At 46.8% G+C, this 22,100-nt stretch overlaps 1 protein-coding gene across 2 annotated transcripts in view; it reads left to right on the top strand.

The window, feature by feature from the left end:
- Positions 1–22,100, top strand: part of LOC144125250 (uncharacterized) — a 71,181-nt gene that overhangs the window by 31,252 nt on the left and 17,829 nt on the right. For both annotated transcript variants that reach the window (XR_013313355.1, XM_077658473.1), the window contains exons 7-10: positions 451–777; positions 5,290–5,522; positions 16,284–16,441; positions 19,032–19,509. Coding sequence is in view for 1 of the 2 variants with exons in the window: in XM_077658473.1 (XP_077514599.1) it covers positions 451–777; positions 5,290–5,522; positions 16,284–16,441; positions 19,032–19,509 (1,196 nt within the window). In the remaining variant the exon portion in view is untranslated. The remainder of the gene's footprint in view (positions 1–450; positions 778–5,289; positions 5,523–16,283; positions 16,442–19,031; positions 19,510–22,100) is intronic.

Below are 22,100 nucleotides of genomic sequence, written 5' to 3'. Positions count from 1 at the left end.
GAAAACCTGGATGGAACGAGAAGTCGCGGACTTTTTTCAACTTCGTTTTACCCAGGTTTAACTGTATCTTCCTAGCTTTGCATGTCTTGGTTTCACAGAAGTTAAAATATGTTGCTAATTTTATTTTACATAATTGCTAAAATATTTCACAACGAAAGCACGCACTTAACCTAACCTTCTTTACATTGTGCACGATATAAGCATGCGTCAAGGACATTTTAGTTACGTATGCCTCAGCAAAGTCATCTAGTACCTTTGTAGTATTTTTCATTCAAATCTTGGCTGCAAGGTTAACTATGGTTGGTAGTGGCCATGCAACAGCCTGTTGGTAACAGCGCTATGTTGAGTGCTTCGAGGCACCGTTCAATTTCATGCAGCCACTCTCCCTGGAGAAGTACATTGTTGCACCTGTGTGCAAAGAGCAACATGCTGCATGTTTGCCAAATACAGATGCATCCTGGGAGAACTGTTCACACGCAAGCCAGTGTTCCAGGCCAATCAAGAGATGGCACAGCTGGAGGCCATCAGCAGGGTATGTGGCACGCCCTGCCCAGCGGTGTGGCCCCGTGTGATACAGCTGCCCCACTGGGCCACCTTCCGACCCAAGAAGCAGCACCGGCGGCGGCTGCGGGAAGAGTTTGCCTTCCTGCCGGGCCCAGCCCTTGACCTGCTGGACCAGATGCTCGAGCTGGACCCTGAACGTCGTATCACGGCTGAGGCTGCCCTCCGCTCCCCTTGGCTCGCCCAGGTCCGGCCCGAGCGCATGAGTCCACCCGAGTGAGTGCGCCCTCTTTCTTCTTGGTTCTTCCTTCATTGTAGCTCCTGACCTGCTGGTGTCCTTTCCTGGCTTCATCGAAGACTGGGACCTGCTTTTTGCATCCTATCATCTGCACATCATTGCCGTTGTCAATCTTCGCCAAACACCGCTACTCTTGGTGTTTCCGGCCATGGCCCTTGTCTTGTGTTTCAATGCAGCATATTTGCTTTTTAAGGAACACTATCTTATACCAGGAGCTAGGACTGATGTCTTACGTGATGGGTTAACCGTAGAAGTGTGTCCTGTTTAACATTGTGCAAAAGTTTGTCCAGGAACTCATTTTGATTTCATTCCCTCCAAGCACTGTTCTGCTGCTGTGTACATTGATTGATTGAAAGGAAGCTGAAGCGTTCTTTAAAGCTTGTAGTTGGTAAGCATGCCAAGTTTTATTGCTCTAGCATTTAAAACAGTGGCCTAGTCTCCGATTAAATCTGCAGCAGTGTAAAGGCTTCTCCTTGCAGCGTTGTGTTGTGTGGAGAATCTCAGTGATGACGTCGTCTTAAGTAAGGTTTCAGGTTTTGTCGAATGCCACCAAGCACTGTTCGGCGGGCTTTACCTTCTGTGGTGTTTGCTTTGTTCTTTCAACCACACATTCCTGCTTTGGAAACCTCCCATCATCACCCTAGGTAGCGTTATCATACAGTAACGTACCCGATGCTTGCAATGCAGAGAATCCTAAACATCGTCGCAGCTTTATTTGGCGGTGATGTCACCATTTCAGATGCTAGTACAAAAAGACTTGGGATTCCCCATCAACTCTCACTCGTCCAACCTCCTTATGCTTCTCAAATTCTAAAACCTCTTCAGTTGCCCTCTAAATTAAAGGAGGCAGATATTGCTGTCATAGTTGCATCATGACAAGGTGTACAAGGGTGCTGACAATTCTTGGCTTTTTTGATAACAGATAGTTGCGGTGGTACTTCAATTATGCCCATCCGAGGACAAAATTTTCTAGGTCATAGGTGTAGAGAGGAATGCTAATGTCCTCGAGGGTGAAGCATAAAGCTTGAAACCAAAATAGACACCCTAAATTTGAGTGTACTAACACGGCATTCAGCAAATGAGTTTTCAGTGTGATGTTAGGAAATTGTTCATTCAGAAACTTTTTCCCAAGGTGCATGTCACCTTATTCACACTAACAAAACAAGGCATTTCAAAATTGGTGGCAGCAATGTTACCGGTGAGATACAGTAGAATCTAGATGATACGATTACGGTTGATCCGAATTTCTGGACGATACGAATTTTGAAAGTGTCCCGTACGGGCTCATTGTACAGAATACGTTACAATTCGGGATTGTACGAACAGTTTTTCAAGCCCACGCGGCTGGTCGCACTTCCCCCCACCAATGTTCCTTGGCACCAGCCGAACCGGCTTATTGACCTATGGAAAAAGCCGTCTTGCAAGCGGTCGGAGCTTGTTGGCGCTTTGCCACCTACACTATGCCTGCACCGATACATGCCTCCGTTTGCTGCTGTCTTGAGCATTTCGTGCTGTGCGACGACGACTCTGTGCCTGCCTAAACGTGACCAGACAAGGACGCTAGCTAAGTGCACGCCAAAGACCGTACTGTTCAAATTCAACATGTCCCGGAAGTGGAGAGAAACTTGGAAGTTTGAAGAAGGTTGATGAAAACCCGAAGAAAAAAACGTCGACTTGGCGGACAGGCTAGGACTAGTGCCATCAACGCTCTGCACTATTGTTGGGCAGCAGGATGTCATTTTGAAAATTGCCCTGCACTTCGGCTTCAACGTCAAGCAAGCAAAGAATGCCACACGTCAAGCTGGACGAAGTTCTACTGACGTGGTTTTGCGAGGTGACTGCAGCCGGCGTCAATGTGGACGGCAAGGAGCTACTGGAGAAGGCAGACGACATTGCACTTTCTCTTGGCATTGAAAATTTTCATTTGTTCGGAGGGTGGCTGCATCGCTTTAAAGAAAGGCACGGGCTTGTCTACAAAACTGTTTCCGGAGAAGGTAAGAAAGTGGATGAGACGGCTTCTAGCGACTGTATTGACTTGCTGCCGACACTGACCTCAAGGTGCGCGCTGCGTGACATTTTCAATGCTGATGAGGCAGGCATCATCTTCAACCTGCAACCGAGCAAGAGTTTGTGTCTGAAGGGCCAGGTTTGTCAGGGCGGCCACAGAAGTAAGAAAAGAGTGTCTACTTTTCTGTTGCAACGCCAGTGGTTCCGAAAAAATGACGCTCACCATCATCGGCAAGGCTACGCAACAGAGATGCTTTCGATTGTCTGGATGTTTGCCTTGTTTGTACAAAGCTAATAAGAAAGCCTGGATGGCTGCGGATTTTTTTCTCTAGTTTCGTTTTGGCTTAGGTCAAAAAATGTCAATGAACAACAGAAAAGTTTTGCTCTTTGTCGATCAGTGCTCTGCCCACAAGAATAATCTAGAATGTGAAACATCACTTCAAGGGCCTTTTAGTGAGGTGATTACTCACAAAGATGACAATTTTTGGATTAGTCTACACAAACAATCGCAAACTGCTTTCACAAGTTTGGATTCGCAATTGCACCGGTCGCACTGCCGATTGCCTGAGAGCCCGGCGACGATCTTGCTATTGAAGGTTAGGAAATGCTGGACGTTCAGGCTTCTGCTTACGACTTTGTCACTGCAGATGACAATGTTGCAACTTGCAGGTTGTGAAGCATTGAAGATTTAAGTGAAAAAATTGTCATCATCAGACAGCAATGAAGAGAGTGATCCACTACTATCGACGGCAGAAACCCTCAACACCCTTGAAGTTCTGTGCTGCACCGTCGGCACCACGAGCGTGAATGACAAAACTGCGGCACGGTTTTATTCTTTTCAGGCTGGAATGATTGGCATAACCGAGCCCAAGAAAGTGCGAAACAGTATTAGACTTATTCGGCCGAAAGTAATTGAGCCAAATAAACTTTGTGTTTCATCTTCATGTTAAACATTGCTTGTTTTGGATCATATGAATTCAGGATGATACGAATATGTTTCGGGGTCCCGCGGAGTTCGTATCATCGAGATTCTATTGTAGTTAAAATGTTCAGTGGAAAGTGTCTAGCCAACAGTGCAAGCGTCACTGTCATTGGGTCACTTCCATATTGGGAGTTTCATAGGCACTCTTGTCTTCAGTGTAATTGACATGCTTGCTGCTTCAGTCAGTCAGCGTACACAGCAAGGATATGGTCCTTGTAACATCTGAGCTCGCAATATCAGTCCCAATAACACGTACCATAGAGCATTCCAGAATGTTGCTTAGACCTAGTTGGCACCTCGCTTTGAATCTAATTTTATGTAAAGCAGACTGCTCTGAAGATCTTAAAATTTATCTTTGGGAGTCATTGGGGTGTTTTCTTTAACAGAGTCCTGGGTATTGTTGTGAGGCCACCTTGCAGAAGAGGACATCAGTGACTCTCAGTTGTTTATCCCTTTGGAGCCAGAATCTACATCCTTGCTGTTGGGAGTGTGCAGATAACACGGTGTTTGCTCTTACAATGAAGTGTGGCCTTCTGTCAAATTTTATTTTGCATTGTGAGTATGTGGTGGGGTCGCCTTTTGTGGGCCATGCTTGAACATCCCCAACAAGTTAAGGGGATAGCCTGGTCTTTAAAAAAAAATTTATTAATGAAGCCACGGTTAAGAAACCTTGAGGGAACTTGTATTTTTGTGTGCCGATTCTAAGTATGTTGTTTAATTTCATGTAAAACAATTCCTTGAGCACTTATGTAATTTTTGTGCATGTATTTTGTGAAAAGCTTTGAAAAAAATTTCCTGCGAGAAACTTGCAGAAATGTATGCCATTGGGTTCTCTTGACACCAAGAAATGCAGTAAGGGTAAAATTGTCTTCCTGCCTGTGATAGAACTTAGTTATGTTACAGGGTTTTGAAGTTCTCTCTTCAGAAATGCGAAGAAAAATGTGTCCGTTTCTGAAGTGGCAGCTTCAGTATCCTATAACTCAAGTTCTATGATAGCCAGTATGATAATTTTACCCTTATTGCATTACTTGGTATCAAGAGAACCTAATGGCATAGTATATTTCAGCGAGTTTTCTTCAAAGCTCTTCGCAAAATACTTGCATAAAAATTTAATAGGTGCTCAAAAAACTGTTTTACACGAAATTAATTGACATATTTAGGATCAGCGTGCAAAAATATATGTTCCCTGAAAATTTCACAACTATGACTACATTAATAAAATTTTCTTTTCAAGACCAGGCTCCCCCCTTAGAAGTTCTGCCAATGCAACGTCTAGGTGCCTTCAGCCTTGAGTCACTAGGTGCGTTTGCAACTTCAAATGCTGCTTGTAGCCTGCTCCTCCTGAGCACAGTGCAGGCACTGTGCTGAGGTGTATGTATGCTTCACCCATTTGTCAGGATATTAGCCATACTTATTGATAAGCCCAGCACCAAGTCATTTACTGGCCACCTTTTGTGTGGCGTGACGTTTGGCTCCTGACCACACATGCTTCTTCTCACAGCCTCCCACACTGGCAGGACTGCCACGAGATGTGGTCCAAGCGCCGCAGGCGGCAGCTGAGGTTGGAGCAGGACATGGCGGCCTCGTCATCGGGGCCCCTTCCCTCTTCGGGCCTCCCCATGAACTTGGTTGGAATGGGAGGGGGCAGCAATAGCGTGCACTCAGCCCCGGCCAGCCAGGACATCTCTCGGGACGATGGGCCCCCACTGGGTGGACGGCCCTACGGCCTCGATGGTGAGCAGTCTAGTGTTCGCTGCTTCATTAACTTTGTCAGGGTTTATTTCTACTATACTCGAGAACAGTATTCTGTGGCTATGCAGCGGAAGCTACGAGCACGCGCTGCCAGCTTAAACGCCTATCTCTCTCCCTTGTGAAAGCCTTGCGCCTCGCCCTCATAGCTTTCACTGCATAGCCACAGAAAGCTGTCCGCGAGTATATTGAGCCCACTCCTAACGAATGCTCGCTTAGTATGAACAAGATGGCTTGACTTGACGGTCACGGTGCACATTAGGGCTATGGCGTCGAGCCTCGGGACAAATGTCTGCTGGCACGTGACTCTGTTTCTGCTAACTCTCGGGCGCCACAAACTTCAGCGTAGGCACACACTGCATGGCCTTCGTCCCCATTGGGGACGTATACAGTTGTATTTCGATATAACGAAGTTCGTGAACTAAATTTTTTCGGTTCAGTTTCTTGCTCCCATTGAAATGCATGTACTTTTTCCTCGATTTAACGATGTACTTTCGCGCCATAGTTTCAATACAACGAAGTTGTCGCAAGCACAGAAAGCAAAATTTGAGCAAATTTCACCACTCTGTAAGGTTAAAAAATTGTATATTTGTAAAAAACGTGGAGGGTGGAAAAAAAATCCACACCACGGAGCTCCGGGCACACGGACGTCAAGATAGGCATTCTTGATTTTTCGACGTCTAGAGCAATGTAATCAATCCAGTTCAATTCTAGAGCGTCTACTTCATTCGTTAGTGTCCATTTCATTCGTTGGCACACAAAGAAGCGCTGAGGAAGTCATTTCTTTCTCTTTTTGTCGTGGTGCTCGTACTTCTGTGCAACAATGAGTGGTGCGCAGGTATGCCGGCGTGCAAGAGCACGAGCAAGCGTTGGTAGCAGTAGCAACACATGAGCGCACATAACGCCGACACACTTCAACAAACGTCAAGCGAAGATAACAGAGAGAGTCATGACCGCACCAGGAAGTGGGTTGCCTTGTGCAAAGCTTGTGCGACAAAGGTTTCTAGTTTCTGAATAATGCTTGATATCTCGCGCCCATCTCGCCCCGCCACTATAGCTCAGTGGTTCGGGCACTTGACTGCTGATCCCGAGGACGTGGCGGCTGCGTTTCGATGAGGCAAAAGGCAAGGCACACGTACTATCATGCTCAACGTGAACTGTGCACCGATAGTACTGCACAACTCAGTGCACGTTCAAGAAACCCGGCTGTTCGAAATTTCCGTAGCCCTCGAGAATGGTATCCCTCATAGCCGATGTCGCTTCGAGACGTTAAACACTGTAAATCAAACAGCGGTCGGCGCATCCGGCACAGGCGCACACTGTCTGTGACACGGCGCAATAACCAAGCCAAACCAGCTGCGCTATTTTGCAGGGACCTCCTGCTTGCACGTCCCATTTCCATCAGCCCGCGAGAGCATCTGATGGTTGGAAGGGTTGCTTGGCGCCTTTAACGGACTTCCGCTGCACCGATTGGTTTCGTATTCAGTGTGCCCGCTTCGTGCATCACTGCAGGAACGCGCGAAGCTTGCGATAGTTCTTCAGTGGCGGCATTTACCTCTAGCTATCAGTCAAGATTTAGAGATATCCGCAGTTTGCTGAGAAAATTACTTCAAGGTATAGGGCAATATAAATGTGTGGCGCCGTGGGAAGCGGCATGGCTGCAGAAAATTTTGACTAATCCTATATTTTGATATGCGATTTTCGAGGCTACAAAGCTTTACAGGACTACACTCGCTGCTCGTTTTGCTTGGTGTTTCTTCTAGAATCGCTTGTAATATCTTCACTAACACATGTGGGCGAAGTAAAGCAGAACGGGAAGGTTTTATAAACGCGCGATTTCGTTTGCACTACTGAAAAACAAAAACCTCGATGCAACGAAGTTCACAATATAACGAAGTTTTTTTTTTTTTTTTTCTGACAAGTACTACTTCGTTACATCGAGGTTCAGCAGTATAAGTATCCGAAACCTTCATACGGAATGGAGGTCAATTACATGAATGCGAAGGAAAGATGAAAAAAGAAGCCTGCCACACAAGTGCAACTTTGCAGGTTTCGCCCATATCGAAGTCACAGCAAGGCTTGCCTGCTTAAAGGGCCACAGAAAGGGGTGTTTGAGCTTGGCTTTAAAATGCTTGCACTATGTAGAGTACAGGCCACTGAGCATCCGTGCCGTGTACGGGATCTCGAAAGCAAGCGGGAAATTTACAATACATTTTTAAAAATTCCCGCTTTCGCACCTCGTGGCGATGCGCGGTGCCGGGCTTTCGCACGAAAACCTGGCAGGCGACGTCACGTCTTGCAAATGACGTCAGTAGCCGGGGGTTATCATTGGTTCACAGCGCCAAACTCTTTCAGGCGTCACGCGCTACCACGGCCACTCCGCGTGTGCCGCAGCCGGCGGAGGTAGGGGAGGGGCCAAGTGAGTGGGGCTGGCGGAGGAGCTCCGTTGTTTTGGCGTGCGAGTGGAGAGGGAAAAGAGCGAGGACACGGAAGTTCCTATTTTGTCTGCATATAACTCAGCTTCCACAAAACGCATTAAAATAATTCTTGCTGGGGGATAATTATGAACCGTCGTCTTTTAACATCTCAGACATAGTGCACCTTTATTAAGACCCCCTTTCTGGGTCTCTTTAAGAATTCAGACGGACCATGAGTTGGCTTTCACTTGCAAATTACTTGTCATCTGACGTCCTGCTTCCGGTCCATTAGTTGATGGAGGACATAGCGCTATGGTGGCTAGTAGCATTGCGAAAGGCTGTGCACATTCCTAATTCGCTTACCACCACCTGCTCCTGAGCACGTGGTGATGAGTGGATTGGGCATGCGTGCAGACTTTTGTTGTGCTATGTTCGCTAATAGTCTAGGCGGAGGCCTCAAGGAATGCAGTTACTCCTGGATATAGCAAAATTTTTAAAAAAGTGCGATTTTTCGTTACAACCAGGTTTTTGTTGCATGCAGTTCTTGCGAAAAGATTCGAAAGGACAATGCAGAACGGACACCAAAATAAAAAATATAGGTGAAATCACCTTGAAAATGTTTACAAAAAATCCCCGTTAACGTTTCGAATGGAAACCAAATAAGAAATAAATGTGGGTATCGCCTTGACAATGTTTACAGAAAGCCCCGTTACTCGAACTCATTAACGCGGAGAAACATTCCGCAATCATGCTATCAGATCACGCTGATAGCGCAACTCCGGCAGCAGCCACCACCACCTCCGCCGCTGCTTGCGTAACGCTGCTACGAATAGAGTAGGGGAGGCGAGGCCATCGCAGCCGAGCTAGAGGAGAGCACACGCAGTCGCGTTGCTGCCGCTAGACCGGAAGCAGGGGCACATGCTTGTACTCTCCGCATGAACTGTTGTAGTGCCATGTTGTACGACGTTTCAAAAGCGAAGCAGCGGAGGTGCTGTGATGGCACTGGAGCACAGCGCGTTGTGCCAATTGCGGTTGCTCATCGTGTTTGTAGACATTTTTGTCACGTCAGTTTGTACTTCATTGCCATGAAACTTTCTACCAAATTTCGTAGCTCAGCACGAGCTAACAGATAGTTGGCATAGCGAGTTCGTTTTATCTAGGTCAACTGCTGCAACACTTTCGTTACGTGGAGATTTCAAATACACACGCTTAAAATGGGGCAGCGTTAGGGAATTGCAAAACTTCGTTACATCAAGGAATTTTCTATATGCAGGTTCATTGCTGAGCTAACAGATAGTTGTCATAGCGAGTTCGTTTGATCTAGGTCAACTGCTGCAACACCTTCGTTACGTGGAGATTTCAAATACACACGCTTAAAATGGGGCAGCGTTAGGGAATTGCGAAACTTCGTTACATCAAGGAATTTTCTATATGCAGGTTCGTTACATCCAGGTTTAGCTGTAATTGAAGTGGGCGTCATGTGATGCCTAAGCCGTGGGTGAAAACCGGTCCATGGTCAGTTATCTGAATCCCCCTTTAGGAAGACTCGCGACCGCGAAGAGGAGCGTCGCATGCGATGGGTTGTCAGCGCTATCTGTGCTCCCATTACCATATGGTGTCTACCGTTTTCTGTTCACATCATTGTGAATGGGGTGTTCTTTCATTCCTTTTCAGGCTTTATTTTATTTTTTCCTCAATGTTTTGTAATACCCTTTAGAATAGCAGATATTTCAACAAATGTGGTAGGCGAGTGGTCTTCTGAGGGTGGCGTTTACTCGGAGCTTTTCAGTAATGAATTGATGCTAAATTAAGTTTACTTTTAAAACTATTTCACCCTTTCCTGGTGGGCATTATACAGTGTAAGCTCGTTAATTCAAACATCATTAATTCGAATTTCGGGATGATTTGAACTTTACTAAATTATTTAGTCTGTCCATGCCCTGTTGGAGTCCGTGAAACATAGCCTTTTAATTCAAACATGAAAGGATTGCACCACCGATAATGCGAACTATGCGCCGCTGCGCCTGGGTGGCCTAGACATTCGGCATACCAAGCAACGTTCCTGCGAGGCTTTGCCACTTCTTTGGAGATGCGGAGAGGGTAAAACAGCATGCGAAGTGCGAGGCTCTGTAAACAGGGGAGAGGGGCGGTCTTACCGTATTAGTGGTGGCATGGTGGTGGCAACTAGCTCCCTCCCTAGATTTTTATCCGGCTATTGCTTGCATTGAGAAACTCTGTAGGTGTTTGTACCCACTGATATCAAAGACTTCAGTTGCTCTCTGTTTTACTTCTGTTGAGTGATAGATGACGCGACCAGCGGTGAGCTGTAGGGAATCATATGCATCGCAGCATCTCCTGAACTTCGAATTTAAAACCACACAGTCATGCACAGAACCATGACTTGCACGAAAGGAAGGAATTGAACCTTTCTCTGTCTCGGTTCTCCAGCATTTCCAGTGCCCTTTGCATCATGTTTCATGCGATTGGTTGTAGCCATACTGGCCAACCTATGCAGTGCACCGCGGTGTAGTGATTTAGAAAATTCGTGCATCTGCAGTAATTACCGTGCCAAAATGTGGTTTGTTTACGAAACAGGATACCGCCAAAATCTGGTTTGCAAATTTGTGATTCGGGGTGGAAGGCTGGAAAATTTGGCAACATACGTGCAGCCATCGTGGCGACATTTGCTTTTTGACCTAAATGGTCACATGACCTCCTCGATTCGCAAGTATCAATATGTGAGTCGTGGTATGGTCGCACGCTGCTCTATTTTCCAGCCTTGTGGCCATGCTCACAGATGGTTGCACACCCTTCACGACTTTGGTGTGGCTCTCCACTAAGCAAGTGCGGACACGCTGAACGCCGCCCGCCTCTTCACTTTTGGAGGCGAAAAGGTCTTCCGATAAGTTCGGACCTTGTGCAATGAAACCTACCTTGTGCCATGGCGCTCTTTGGCCTCAGATGCCCTTGTGCCATAAAAATCCATCATCATCATCATCAGAACAAAAGGTATTGGCTGTTACCTTCTGGGAGAAACAGCAGAAGGTAATGAAGAAATATTTTAGAACAACAAAATGGGGTAATCTCTTTACCAGACAGCTTCCCGAGCTCAGTGTTGCTTCGGTTAATCCAAATTGCATCAGCATCCCCATGAGGTTCGAATTAAGGAGCTTTTATTGCAGTATTCCCATTATGTGCGGTACAGTGAGAACAGTTGCGTTATTAGGCTGAAGGTGACATTGCTGAAAAGCACACTCACACAGGGTTCTAGCCTGTTTGACAAGCTGCTTCATCATGTGTGATCATGCTTCAGAATCAGCACCTCACCACAGGAGCAGGAGTGCATGGCACCTTCCTGTTTTCATTTATGGGCAGCTTGCTAGCAAAGCCAGCGGTTCAAGTTCCAGAAGTAGATTGCTTCAATCATTCCCAGATGCAGCATACCTTTCCTAGTTAGCTGCCCCCCCAAAAAGTATCTACGCCATGGCTCAACAAGATCACTAATAAGAATATTGGTTATTGTTGAGAGATGAAGTGAAGGACCGCAGTCCTAGAGCAAACAGTGGAAGAGGAACATGTTTTGGATGTTTCTATTTCGAACTGTCATTTGCAGCCAGGCAAGTAAAATGCCAGTGGTAAATGGACAAAGATAGAAAGATTTGGAGCTTTTTTGTCAATAGCTTTTGTCCCTTTTCATTGTCACCTTTGTCGGTAGCATTTCTGTGCCCATCCTGGACTTGTCCAGCCTATTCACATATGGCTATCTGACAAGCTGCTGTTTGGAATGTAGGACTTCTTTAGAGCTGCTTATGCTGGCACAATACCATTCACCATGGTTGCCACTTGGGCCCAGCAGGCACAGGGGAAATTTTTGTACACATTGTTGCCTGGTGGTCAAAATTTTCGTAGCCATTGTACATGCTTTTTGTGTGGTTTTGAAGATGTATGAGTAACCAGACATTATTAAAAAATCTGTGGCAAATAAACGGCCACCGTCTGCCTTTTCTAAACTATGGGACATGCGTTCCTGGGAGGGTGTTAAGTCCATATGTAATAGAAAGCATACTTGGTATGCAGGTTGGCTGTAAATGAGAAGAGACACTCGTTCTTCATTTCGCTGTGAAAAGAGGTCCCCGTTTGCATGTTATAACAAGGCTAAGAAGGTACCACGTGCAACTAGTATGCATGAATTGCTGACCTGCAAGTGAGAATTTGATAACAGATTACTAAAGGAGCCAGAGGTGATTTAAAAGCACGAAGCATGCCATCTCATAACACACCTCAGCCTGTGTGTTTGCATGGGAGTATGTGACAGCGCAAACATGCAGCTCTATGTTGAAAAATTGTTACATAAGACACTAAAGCCTCGTTGATATGTTCCAGGTTCATGCACTGAAAATCGCAGGCATTGTCCCATAATGTTATACAATTTTTTCTTCCGGTTAATAGGTTCCCGAATAGCACGATTTCCTGGTACTACTACATTTTAAACCTTGACAAATTCTAGTCGTATAAATATGTTTAGTGAGCACTTGCATGTTTGCACATGTGCAAACATGCAGGTGGGTCAACTATGGGGGAATGCGGCACGAGCTGAAATGCAGTGGCAGCCACGTGCCACAGTGGCTTTTCTGCAGTGCTTTGGTGCAAGGGGCCGAAGCACCAGAAGTAAAAAAAATGTGTGTGAATCTATGAGCGGGCCATTCTTGCCGGCATGCAACATGAAGAGGAGAAATGCGCCGGCTTCACGGAGCGTTGGCATTAGGGAGTGAAGCGCTTGGGAACTGTGAGAACGTGCTTACATACAAGTGGGCCAGGTGTGGGGGAACGCAGCCTGAAAAGCAAAAACTCTGCGGTAGCCTCCGTGGTGGCTTCCGCGCATTGCTTAGGTGCGAGGGCGTAAAGCGTGCGAAAAATGACACACGTTCGGCTACGCCCGCCTTTGATGTTGATGGACCGGGTGTGTTGCGAAGTTCATTCCGCGCTTAGGACAGCAAAAATGCAAACCGAATTCTGCAAGCACTAGATAAGGACCTGTTCAAACCTTGTGCCAGAAATGCTAATCAACATTTTTATGAAGCAAATAAATGTCTTTATACTTCATATTTCTCAAAATTAGGTGGTTTGCATCATGTTCCCCCAGGATAATACTTTTTGCTTTGCATTTTTCAGAAAAAGCATCAGTGTTTTGCTCTATTACCAAAAAATTCCTTGGCATGCTTGCATGCAGCCTGGAATGGATATGTGCAGAATAATTCTGAATGTCCAAATTGCCGTAAAATCACGCATATAATATGGAACCGCATGTAATAGAAGGTGTGATTTGGGGATAGCAAAAATGGAAAAAAAAAAGGTCTTTATTCGTGTATTATGTGAATGAAGAAGCGCACCGAAAGCATTTGTTTGTACTCCATTTTGACTCAGTCACTTGATGGACACACAATGTGTACGCACCACACGCTTGCGCATCCAGCATCACCCCTTGCCAGGCATCGAAAAAGGCATGCTTGCATCACATATGCCTGTTGCTGGCTCGCTCCTTCTCAAGACACCATGCTTGATCAGAGAATTTCACACTTGTTGAAAAGAGCAGCTCACACACGCCCCAGCACTCAAGGGAGCCATTCAGTTTTCCAGTTGTTCTAAACCGGTGTGCCGCTTCTGCCTCATGCGTAGGATGGACCTGTTCACATCTCGCACCACAGGCATATCCAGACAGTCTCCGGCGCACACGCAGGTATGCGGCGAGTGCGCCCAGGAAGTGTCCGCGAAGTGGGGGCTTTGGCGATTCGTTGTCATCGGGTGTACAGGTTTCAGATAGTCCCTTGTCTGAGTTAACTTTCCACGGAACTCTTCTTTAGTACCATTAGACACGTTTCCAATATCTTGCTTTTCTTGAAGAGCAACCGACGAACGCTTCGGGAATGCTGGCCCAATTGCAGAGCCTGACTGGAGAGGCTTCTTTCGGCCATCCTGCAGCATTAACTGCAGCTCTCCCAAACTCATTATGTCCATGTAGCAGGTCTTGATGCAGTGCCGATGGTTTCGGCAGCTACAATTATTTTCCTTTTAAAAGCAGCCCAGTATGGCTTTCGTGGTCCCGACATCATGCGAGGTGTGATTGTCCTGCTTCCGATCGCATAGACATAGCAAGGTTAGCATGGTGAAATGGTGTCGAAACCGAAACTATCAAAACAGTTCATCGATGCCAGTGTGAGATAGTGCCCCGCCTCTTACTGGAAGCATGATGATGATAGCACCAGGTAGTAATGATACCGGAACTCCGACTTTGAGCTGAAAATTGTTTGGATCTGCATCTAATATGAGGCGGAAATTTGATACTGTGAAAACTGAGAAAAAAAAAAAAAACATTATACACAGGTTTTTGTGTTACTCTTGACTAATGCATGTCAAGAAATGGGCAGTGGTTGTAAAGAAATAATATTCTCACCAAATTCGTGTTTCATAAACTAATAACGGCTCATGTACAGTCCTGGCCATAATAGTATGGAGCATGCTCTGGCAATCACTCTTCTCATGCCTTACCTAGAAAAAATTAGGAAGTACTTTATACATGTGCTGGCAGATTTCACTGATGCACTTGCGTGCCAACCCAAGAAAGCATATCTTCTCTACGAAACCTGCTAGGAAATTTCAGACGCCGAAGCATGTAATAAGAAAGCAAATTACTCAATTGGCATCCACCCAAATGCTGCCATACGGCTACAGTGGAAAGTTGTACAGCTTTTACAGAAATTTCGTAGTTAAGAAAAATTCGTCCTGGTTCGGGGTTCGAACCCAGGACCAACCCTTAACCACTGCTTCACTGGAACAGTCACAAATTTACTCCACCTTGGGGGACTCCCCTAAACATTTGACCAAAGCTGAAGCATGCTCTGTAATATTTGGTCATACCTATACATTCCGCACTGTGTGACAGTCTACTCCTGAGGTTTTCACTGCATGCAATAATCATGTGAAGTGTGGGTGCATGGATTGCAACCGTACTTTTGACTATGCATCAAAGTATGCATCCATTGCAAGCATGTACCAAGGACCATTACATTGTGGAATTGTACCTATTCATTCTTTGCTTCTGGTCAGGAACTAACAGCACTTCTCTAGGTTTTGGGGAATTGTGTAATTATTGCATGGCTTCTGGGTTTGTAATTGCAGTAGAACCTCGATGACAGGAACCCGGTTGATATGAATTCTTAAAATTCCGCGGCCGGTGTGCATTGTGTACAATGTGTGGAATTTCAGATGTTCCGAACGCTCTCCCGTGCCACTACGGATGATATGAACACGCGAGCTGTGACTGCACCCTCAAGCATAAAGCACTGCCCTCATATGGCCAGCTCCATGATTGCTGGTCACGCTGTACGAGAAGCGGCGCCCGGCCCGCACATCACCAATTCTGTGATCGCTAGTCATGCTGTGAGCGACTGATGAGCTGTGGCCACATGGCCGTAAATAAATCCCAGCAGCCATGAACAAATCTGCACGAATAAATTTTCCATGCTCCCCCAATGGAGTTTCTCCATTTTGGATGGTACACCATTTCGAATGATATGGACATTTTCGCGACCCCCTCGGATTTGTATCATCGATATTTTACTGTGTTAGTCATGGTCATCATCTCTTGTGAACTTGTTATTTGGCTTTCAGCATCCATTGAACATCATCACACAGCAACTGTTCTCGCTGTGCTAAGCTGGTGCCTGCCTTATGCATGTACCAGGATGGATGATAGTTGTCTTCCATGCATAGTCCCTCGTGGTCTCTGTTGTTTGGCTTCGTTTGCTGCTGGTGCTGATTATGCAGGTACAGTGGAACCCTGATTATGACATTTCATGACAAACTGCTGCGGTCCTGCAATATAATGCCTTGAAAATCAATTATATGGCACCAAATTATGCGCGCCCCTCTTGATACGAGGATCAGTGGGAATTATCTGTAACGAAAGTAGCTGGTGTCACAGTTTATTCGAGAGCCTTTTCCAAAGGCAGCCAGAGTAGTGGATGTGTTAAATACTGAAGTGCTACATCCGTTTTGCGAGTTTTATAATGATATGGCAATTTTGTGTGGTTCCCTGAAATTTGTATAATCGTGGTTCCACTGTAGTGGCAGGATGTGTACCTCGCTTGCAGCTCCAGGCAGCTTTTACATGTGGACTCCCTCACCTGTCACTGCAGCTAACATTGTAACTATCGCTGTGGCTTCCCTCTAGTCTGTTTCCATGTTTGTCTGCTGCTGTTTATGTCCCTTCTGTGTGTGCTACGCTTCTGATTGCTGCAGTCTCCCTCCCTTCCTGCCCTCTCTGGTGCAGAAGCTGACAGTAAGTCGGCCGACGGCTCTGACAGCAACCAGGCTGCATCCAGTGTGAACAGCCAGCAGCTGCAGACCAACCTCAACACCATCACGGCTGCTTTCCAGAAGCATGAGACACTCAGCATTGCCCAGCTTGCCAATTTGCTTAACATTAAGGTGAGCCCACCACCGTCACTTCACGTAGCCAGCCACTCATTCTCCCCCTATTCTTTCTTGTGAGGAAAACAACTTTGGTTACTGCTCTGCACGTGTGTGCATTTCTTTGCCAGGTCCCAGATTGGAGTCGCTGAGTGGTTTTTTTCAGACTCTCTGAGACCTGCAAAGTGGTGTGAATAATCGAAACGTCTGAAAAAACTCTTGGAAGTTCAAAAAAGTCGCTTTGCTTCAAAAACCGGCTTCAAAAATCGTGAACTTCACCATTTCCCGCGTTCTGTTTGCAAGTGATAATATTACACTGCATTTTGGCCAAAGCCTCGCCTCCACAATGCACACCCTGCGCTGTTCTACGCGCCATTCTACATGCCAAGTGAAAACATAGGCCATTTCTGTGGCCAGCAACACGTGAAGATCAAGAGGGAACCCACGGGAAGAAATGAGCGGAAGTGAGCACCTTCGACTGCTCCCAACCTTAATATCCTCCCATAAGCCCCAAGCCACGGGTGGCATCATCTGAGCCTGCATTACTAGCACGTTGGTGTAAGCCGCAGCGGACGCTACCGCTGTTCTCTAACGCGATCGCGCACCCTGGCTCGTGAACTCTTCTTTGTAGGCCACCTCGATGCTAACAAACAGCAAGTTATTAAGTTCAGTGGCAACAATTCGGAAGAAATAGCCAGGAATATTCAAGCCAGTCTGCTCGAGTGACTTCATTAAAAAATTCATTATGGCGCCTTTCATGGCGGCAAAGAACAGGTTAGTTGTGACAGCGATGCCGGCTTGCGTCTATGTTGAGTCGTAGAAGCCCATTCGCCGACTGATTTTGTCGTGTCTCTAGGGGCCGCGAAAACATCCAAAAAATCCGGTTTCACCATAAGATCACTTCATTTCCCCTTCTGATTATTAAAGGAAAGGGTCAGAAGTTTCTTGCACATTCTGAAGCTTACCACTCTGTCTCACTGCACGTCGTTTCAGGGGCTGGGACAAAGTCCGTATACAAAAGCACTCATTGCTGCAGGGGAACTGTGCTGCGCCCATTGTGTGGAGGGCCCAAAGTGAAAAGGTGAAGATGGCGATAGAGATCAGAAAGAACCAACAATTGGCTGAATCAAGCCCTTTGTTGTCATTGGCTTCCATAATCTAGCCTAACCGCTAGAGCCAAAAACAGTCCTGGGAAGCAGTGGTATGTTTTATGCACTGCAGTGGCTTGCATACAGTGAGAGGCATTTTGCCTTTCAGCAAGTTTTGACGGTATTGCAATAGAACAATTGGGGCTGCGATGCATTTTATTGCAGGTACAAGCTCCTAGCTTTGAAAAGCATTGCCATTTTCTTCCACTCGCTGTCACGGGGAGCTGGCCGCCAGCCATGCGCTTGCGCGTATTCGTGACAAAAGGACTTACACAGATGAGTTCTGTGCATTTAGACTGCTGTTCAGTTTGAGCAGCAGACAACGTTTGAGTTTGGTACAAGCTCGCTACCACGCTTGCATGATATGCGAACCCACGGAGAATGTCAGCGTCGCCGTGTAAGAAGCTCTCTTTTTGCTTGAATTCTGCTTTATTCAATAAGTTCTTGATCTCTCTTGAAATCTGAAGTAATGAGGTTCTTCTGTACGCATCATATGGTGCCTTGGCTATTGGTGGCACTGCTGCGGCAGGTGCGAATGAGGTCCGAAAATGTGAGCAATGAGATGCAGTGCATCCGAATTTTGGGCACACTTACACATTGGCTCTATCAGGCATATTCTGATGCTACGTAAAAGCCTGAATAAGCAAGCGTATTCAAAAATCTTATTCGGATTTTTGTCTGCCAACTGTATTGATGGCATATATTTAAGTCTCGGAAATCACTTTTGGACTCCGCGGGGTCCAAAATATTGTTTGTGAATGTGTACCTGTTCCTGTGAGGGTTGTGACAGTTCTTCAATGAATTCCGAAGTACTAGCCTCAAAAATCAGTCTCTTACTCTATTCGTACTGAGCTCTAACCATCTGGCTGTCAGCTTACTTGCATTATAGCTTTAATAAAAGAAACCCTTAGAAAAGCTGGTTGCATATGCCAGGGGCGGTGCTATTGCAAACTGTCACTCAATTTTTTTTTTCTTTAGTGTGCAGCAATAAACATCTGTGCATACTACCGCACATAGGTGTGGATCACACATTTCCTGCACGTTCCAACACTTGTCTATCTGCTTTGGGCAATTTGGCTCTCTTTCTGCCTTCAATGAATGATGTGCGCCTAACACAAAGAGAGATAGTGCCCCTGTTGCTTTGCATGCATAAACATATGCCTTTGCCCTTCGTGTCGCCTAGCAAGCAGAAGCAAAGGCAGAATAGCCAGCATCAGCATGAGTGTACTCGCTGCTGCCTTCGTTAGGTTGTGCATTTTGTAGCAACATTTGTGACTTCTTGAAGCAGAGTGCATAGGAGTGTATTCCTCCGACAGACTAATCCAACGAGTGCTTTCTTTGCTGGCATTTTAAGTTGTGTGGTGCTTTCTGCATGCGATATTCACTTTTCATTCCTTCAGTTTTAGTGGCAGAGAGCAGCGAGCAACCTCTCTCTCTCCATGGTTGTTGCTGCTTCGCAGGTTGATGCCTCCACACGGCAGCTTCTGGAGAACCTGAACATGCAGCTGCTGCTGGCAGCGGCTGCTAAACAGGCCCAGAAGGTGCAGATGGCCAGCCACCAAAGCAGGCAGGTGCACCCGGTTCCGCCGCTCCCCCAGCTGCATCAGCAGCAGCACCATGTGACAGCACAGCACCCACAACCAGCGCCGCAGCAGCAGGCGCCATCTCCTCAACCTCTCATCCCATCTGGCAAGCCCCTCGATGTGTCAAGGGACCAGATGAGTGGTCTGGGCCACGCTGACGATGGAGGGCGCCGCTTGGCACGGCCTCCGCCATTGTCGCAACCACCGATGTCACCCCCTCAGCCGTCCCGCAGGCCACCACCGCCACCTCCCGAGTCGCCACCCACACGGTCAAAGTGGAGGAGTAGCGAACCACCCCCATCAGCCCCACCCCTGGGGCCTCCCATGCTACAGCATCCAGTGCCACCTGCCTCTGGTAAGTTAGATACAATTAGAATGGTGTGCATTGTGCTGTAGTGTGCCAGGCGCCATCATTGAGCGCATGCAGGTTTACATTGAGCTTGCGCTGGTGAGGGCATAGACTGCTTCTATGCTCTTGGCACATTCCTAGGATAGTATTTATAGTATGAGTTTTAAGTTTTATTTCTTTAAGCAGCAGAATGTTATTTTTTACTTTGCTGTTTATAGCTCCCATAATTTTGCACATCACTTTATGGGCAGCTGCAGAGAATAAAGCTGACTGCTCAGGAGCAGGGGAATAAGTCTTGTCTTTTTTATTTATTGACAAACAGTATTGATGCTTGAAATAGGCTGGGCTCATTTGCTTTTCTTACCGGTGCCAGGCACTGGTACTGGGATCTGCAATTACTTCTCTGCCTTTTCTTTTGCAAACAGGAAAAGATAATGAAAAGCATCCAGCTCTGAATATTATCATATATTGCCGCTTATGTCACTATTCTGTATGGGTGGAGTTAACCTATTTGTGAGGTCTAAGTTAGTTTCAGCTGAGCCACAGGTAGTGCGCACCTTATGCCAGTACTTATTCCTGGCATGATGTGTAAAAAAAAATTTAATTTGTGTGCAAATTGGGCCTCGCTATGAAGGTTCGAACTGCGCAGCATTTACAAGACTTGCTCTTGCTAGTGTTCACTTTCTTTAATGAACGGTAGACAGCACAAGATGGATAGATGGAAAACTTAATATGCGAAAGAGTTTGGGCACTTCAAGGGTTCAGGGTCACCGCATAGAGCCCTCACATTACACGCATGTGTCCACGCCATGTAGGGCCATGGCACTGGCACCCCGGTTCACATGACGAAGCTGGGGGTCCTGGTCCAGCAGCGCAAGAAGGGCCTCCCATTCCTCCCATGTTCCAGTATAACAGTCTTTACCAGTCAGAACCAGGCAGGCAGCTCCTACAGCGCCTCAAAATTAACCTCATAGCACGCACTACCCCACAACGTGACCCCCAGACTGCATCAGCGACAGTCTGTACATCCCACAATTACTGAAAAATACCCATCCCACCCACAATCACGACCGTCTGGTGGCCAGAGCAAAGGTGCTTCATAAGCGCTACCCACCTTCGACCCGTGCCGATTATGTAGATGTGGCAGAACACTCTTGCCGCCCTACCTTCGCGGTGGCAGTCTCAGTTAATGCCCACAACCTCCTTTGTTGCAGCACCCTCGACCGGGTGACCCAATCGAGGCGGAAGAAACTGGCATTGCTCTGGCAATTGCTCACACTCAGGCTGAATACATTTTCCCAGACTCAAAAACGGCGATTGATAACTTCTCTATGCGCTGAATCCATGCACCCGCTTACCATATTCTCCAATTCATCCCGCCTTCCCAAGCCATAATCACCATCCTACTATGGGTTCCAGCGCACTGTGAACACCCACGGAATACAGCCGCCCAAGAACATGCCCGAGCACTCGTCAGCCGGGCAGCGGATGGTCTACGTTCCTTTCGCAGCGGGCGTGAATGCCACGAAATTACTTTACACTAGCGCAATTCGCACCTCAGCTACTCTCCCCCTCATAAATCCCTGTCCCAGGCCAAGCTAGTTGTTTGGCGTCGATTACAAACGAGCGCTATGCAGTCCCATTACCTTAATTCCCTAATTCATCATAGTTTCCCCAACAACCCTACTCCCCCTTTTGAGGGGGCTGGGCAACAGGAGCGATTGGAGGCTGCTCTGCGCAGGTCATGGGCGGAAGATCAAATCCGGATTGTGCGCTGGGCCATGGGGGTTGCCGTAGCTTTTCGGCCACCTAGAGCGGCTTGAGGGTTCACGGTCTACCTCTTCCCCAAACCCCCCCCCATTTCCTGACCCAGTATTAAAGTCAATAAAGTTGTTTCCTCCTCCTCGAATGGCGGACTGTCCCTGCAGGGGACAGCAAACTTTGTTAACCTCTTGAGTGCTCGTCGCACTGGAATCCGAAACTGAAGGACCATTGATAGTTCGGTTTGCCGCTAGCCAGCCAGCCGCAGGCAAGTATGGAACACGGGTTGAGTACCATTTCATCGCCTTTCATGCCGATTCTCCTCTCACAGCTGTCATTGTGATTGCATCTTTACCCGTATTTTGGATTAAGCTGCATGCTTGCCGCAGTGCCATCCCGCAAAGGAGTGGGGAAAAGGAGTGCACGCATCGCCTATATTTGGAGTCAGGTTTTCTTTGTTCTGCGGGGGCTGTCGCTTGGGGGGGGTCGACCTGTATTTGGAGTCGACTGACATGTGGCAGTATACGGTACACTGCTCTGCTGGATGCTTGCCTTTTGTTCTATGCTCACAATGTAGGTAATGGCTCGAAACTTGCAGGCTAAACCTCAGTGGTGCTTTGAAAATTGTATCAACAAGTGCAGGGATGTGGGTTTGATAATTGCGGTTTAACTGAAAAGAATTGATGCAGTTTAGGAATGAGAGTTTGAAATCAATGCTACATACTCTGATCAAGGGCAGTTGGACGAAACTTCAGCACCGTATTGTTTGCTTTTGCAAACATCAAGTGCAGGCATTTATCACAGCAGTGTGTTTAATGTCTAATTATAGTTGAAGT

The sequence above is a fragment of the Amblyomma americanum genome, chromosome 3 (genome assembly GCF_052857255.1).
Source record: "Amblyomma americanum isolate KBUSLIRL-KWMA chromosome 3, ASM5285725v1, whole genome shotgun sequence".
Classification (NCBI taxonomy): domain Eukaryota; kingdom Metazoa; phylum Arthropoda; class Arachnida; order Ixodida; family Ixodidae; genus Amblyomma; species Amblyomma americanum.
This window is presented reverse-complemented; position numbering and strand designations above follow the sequence as displayed.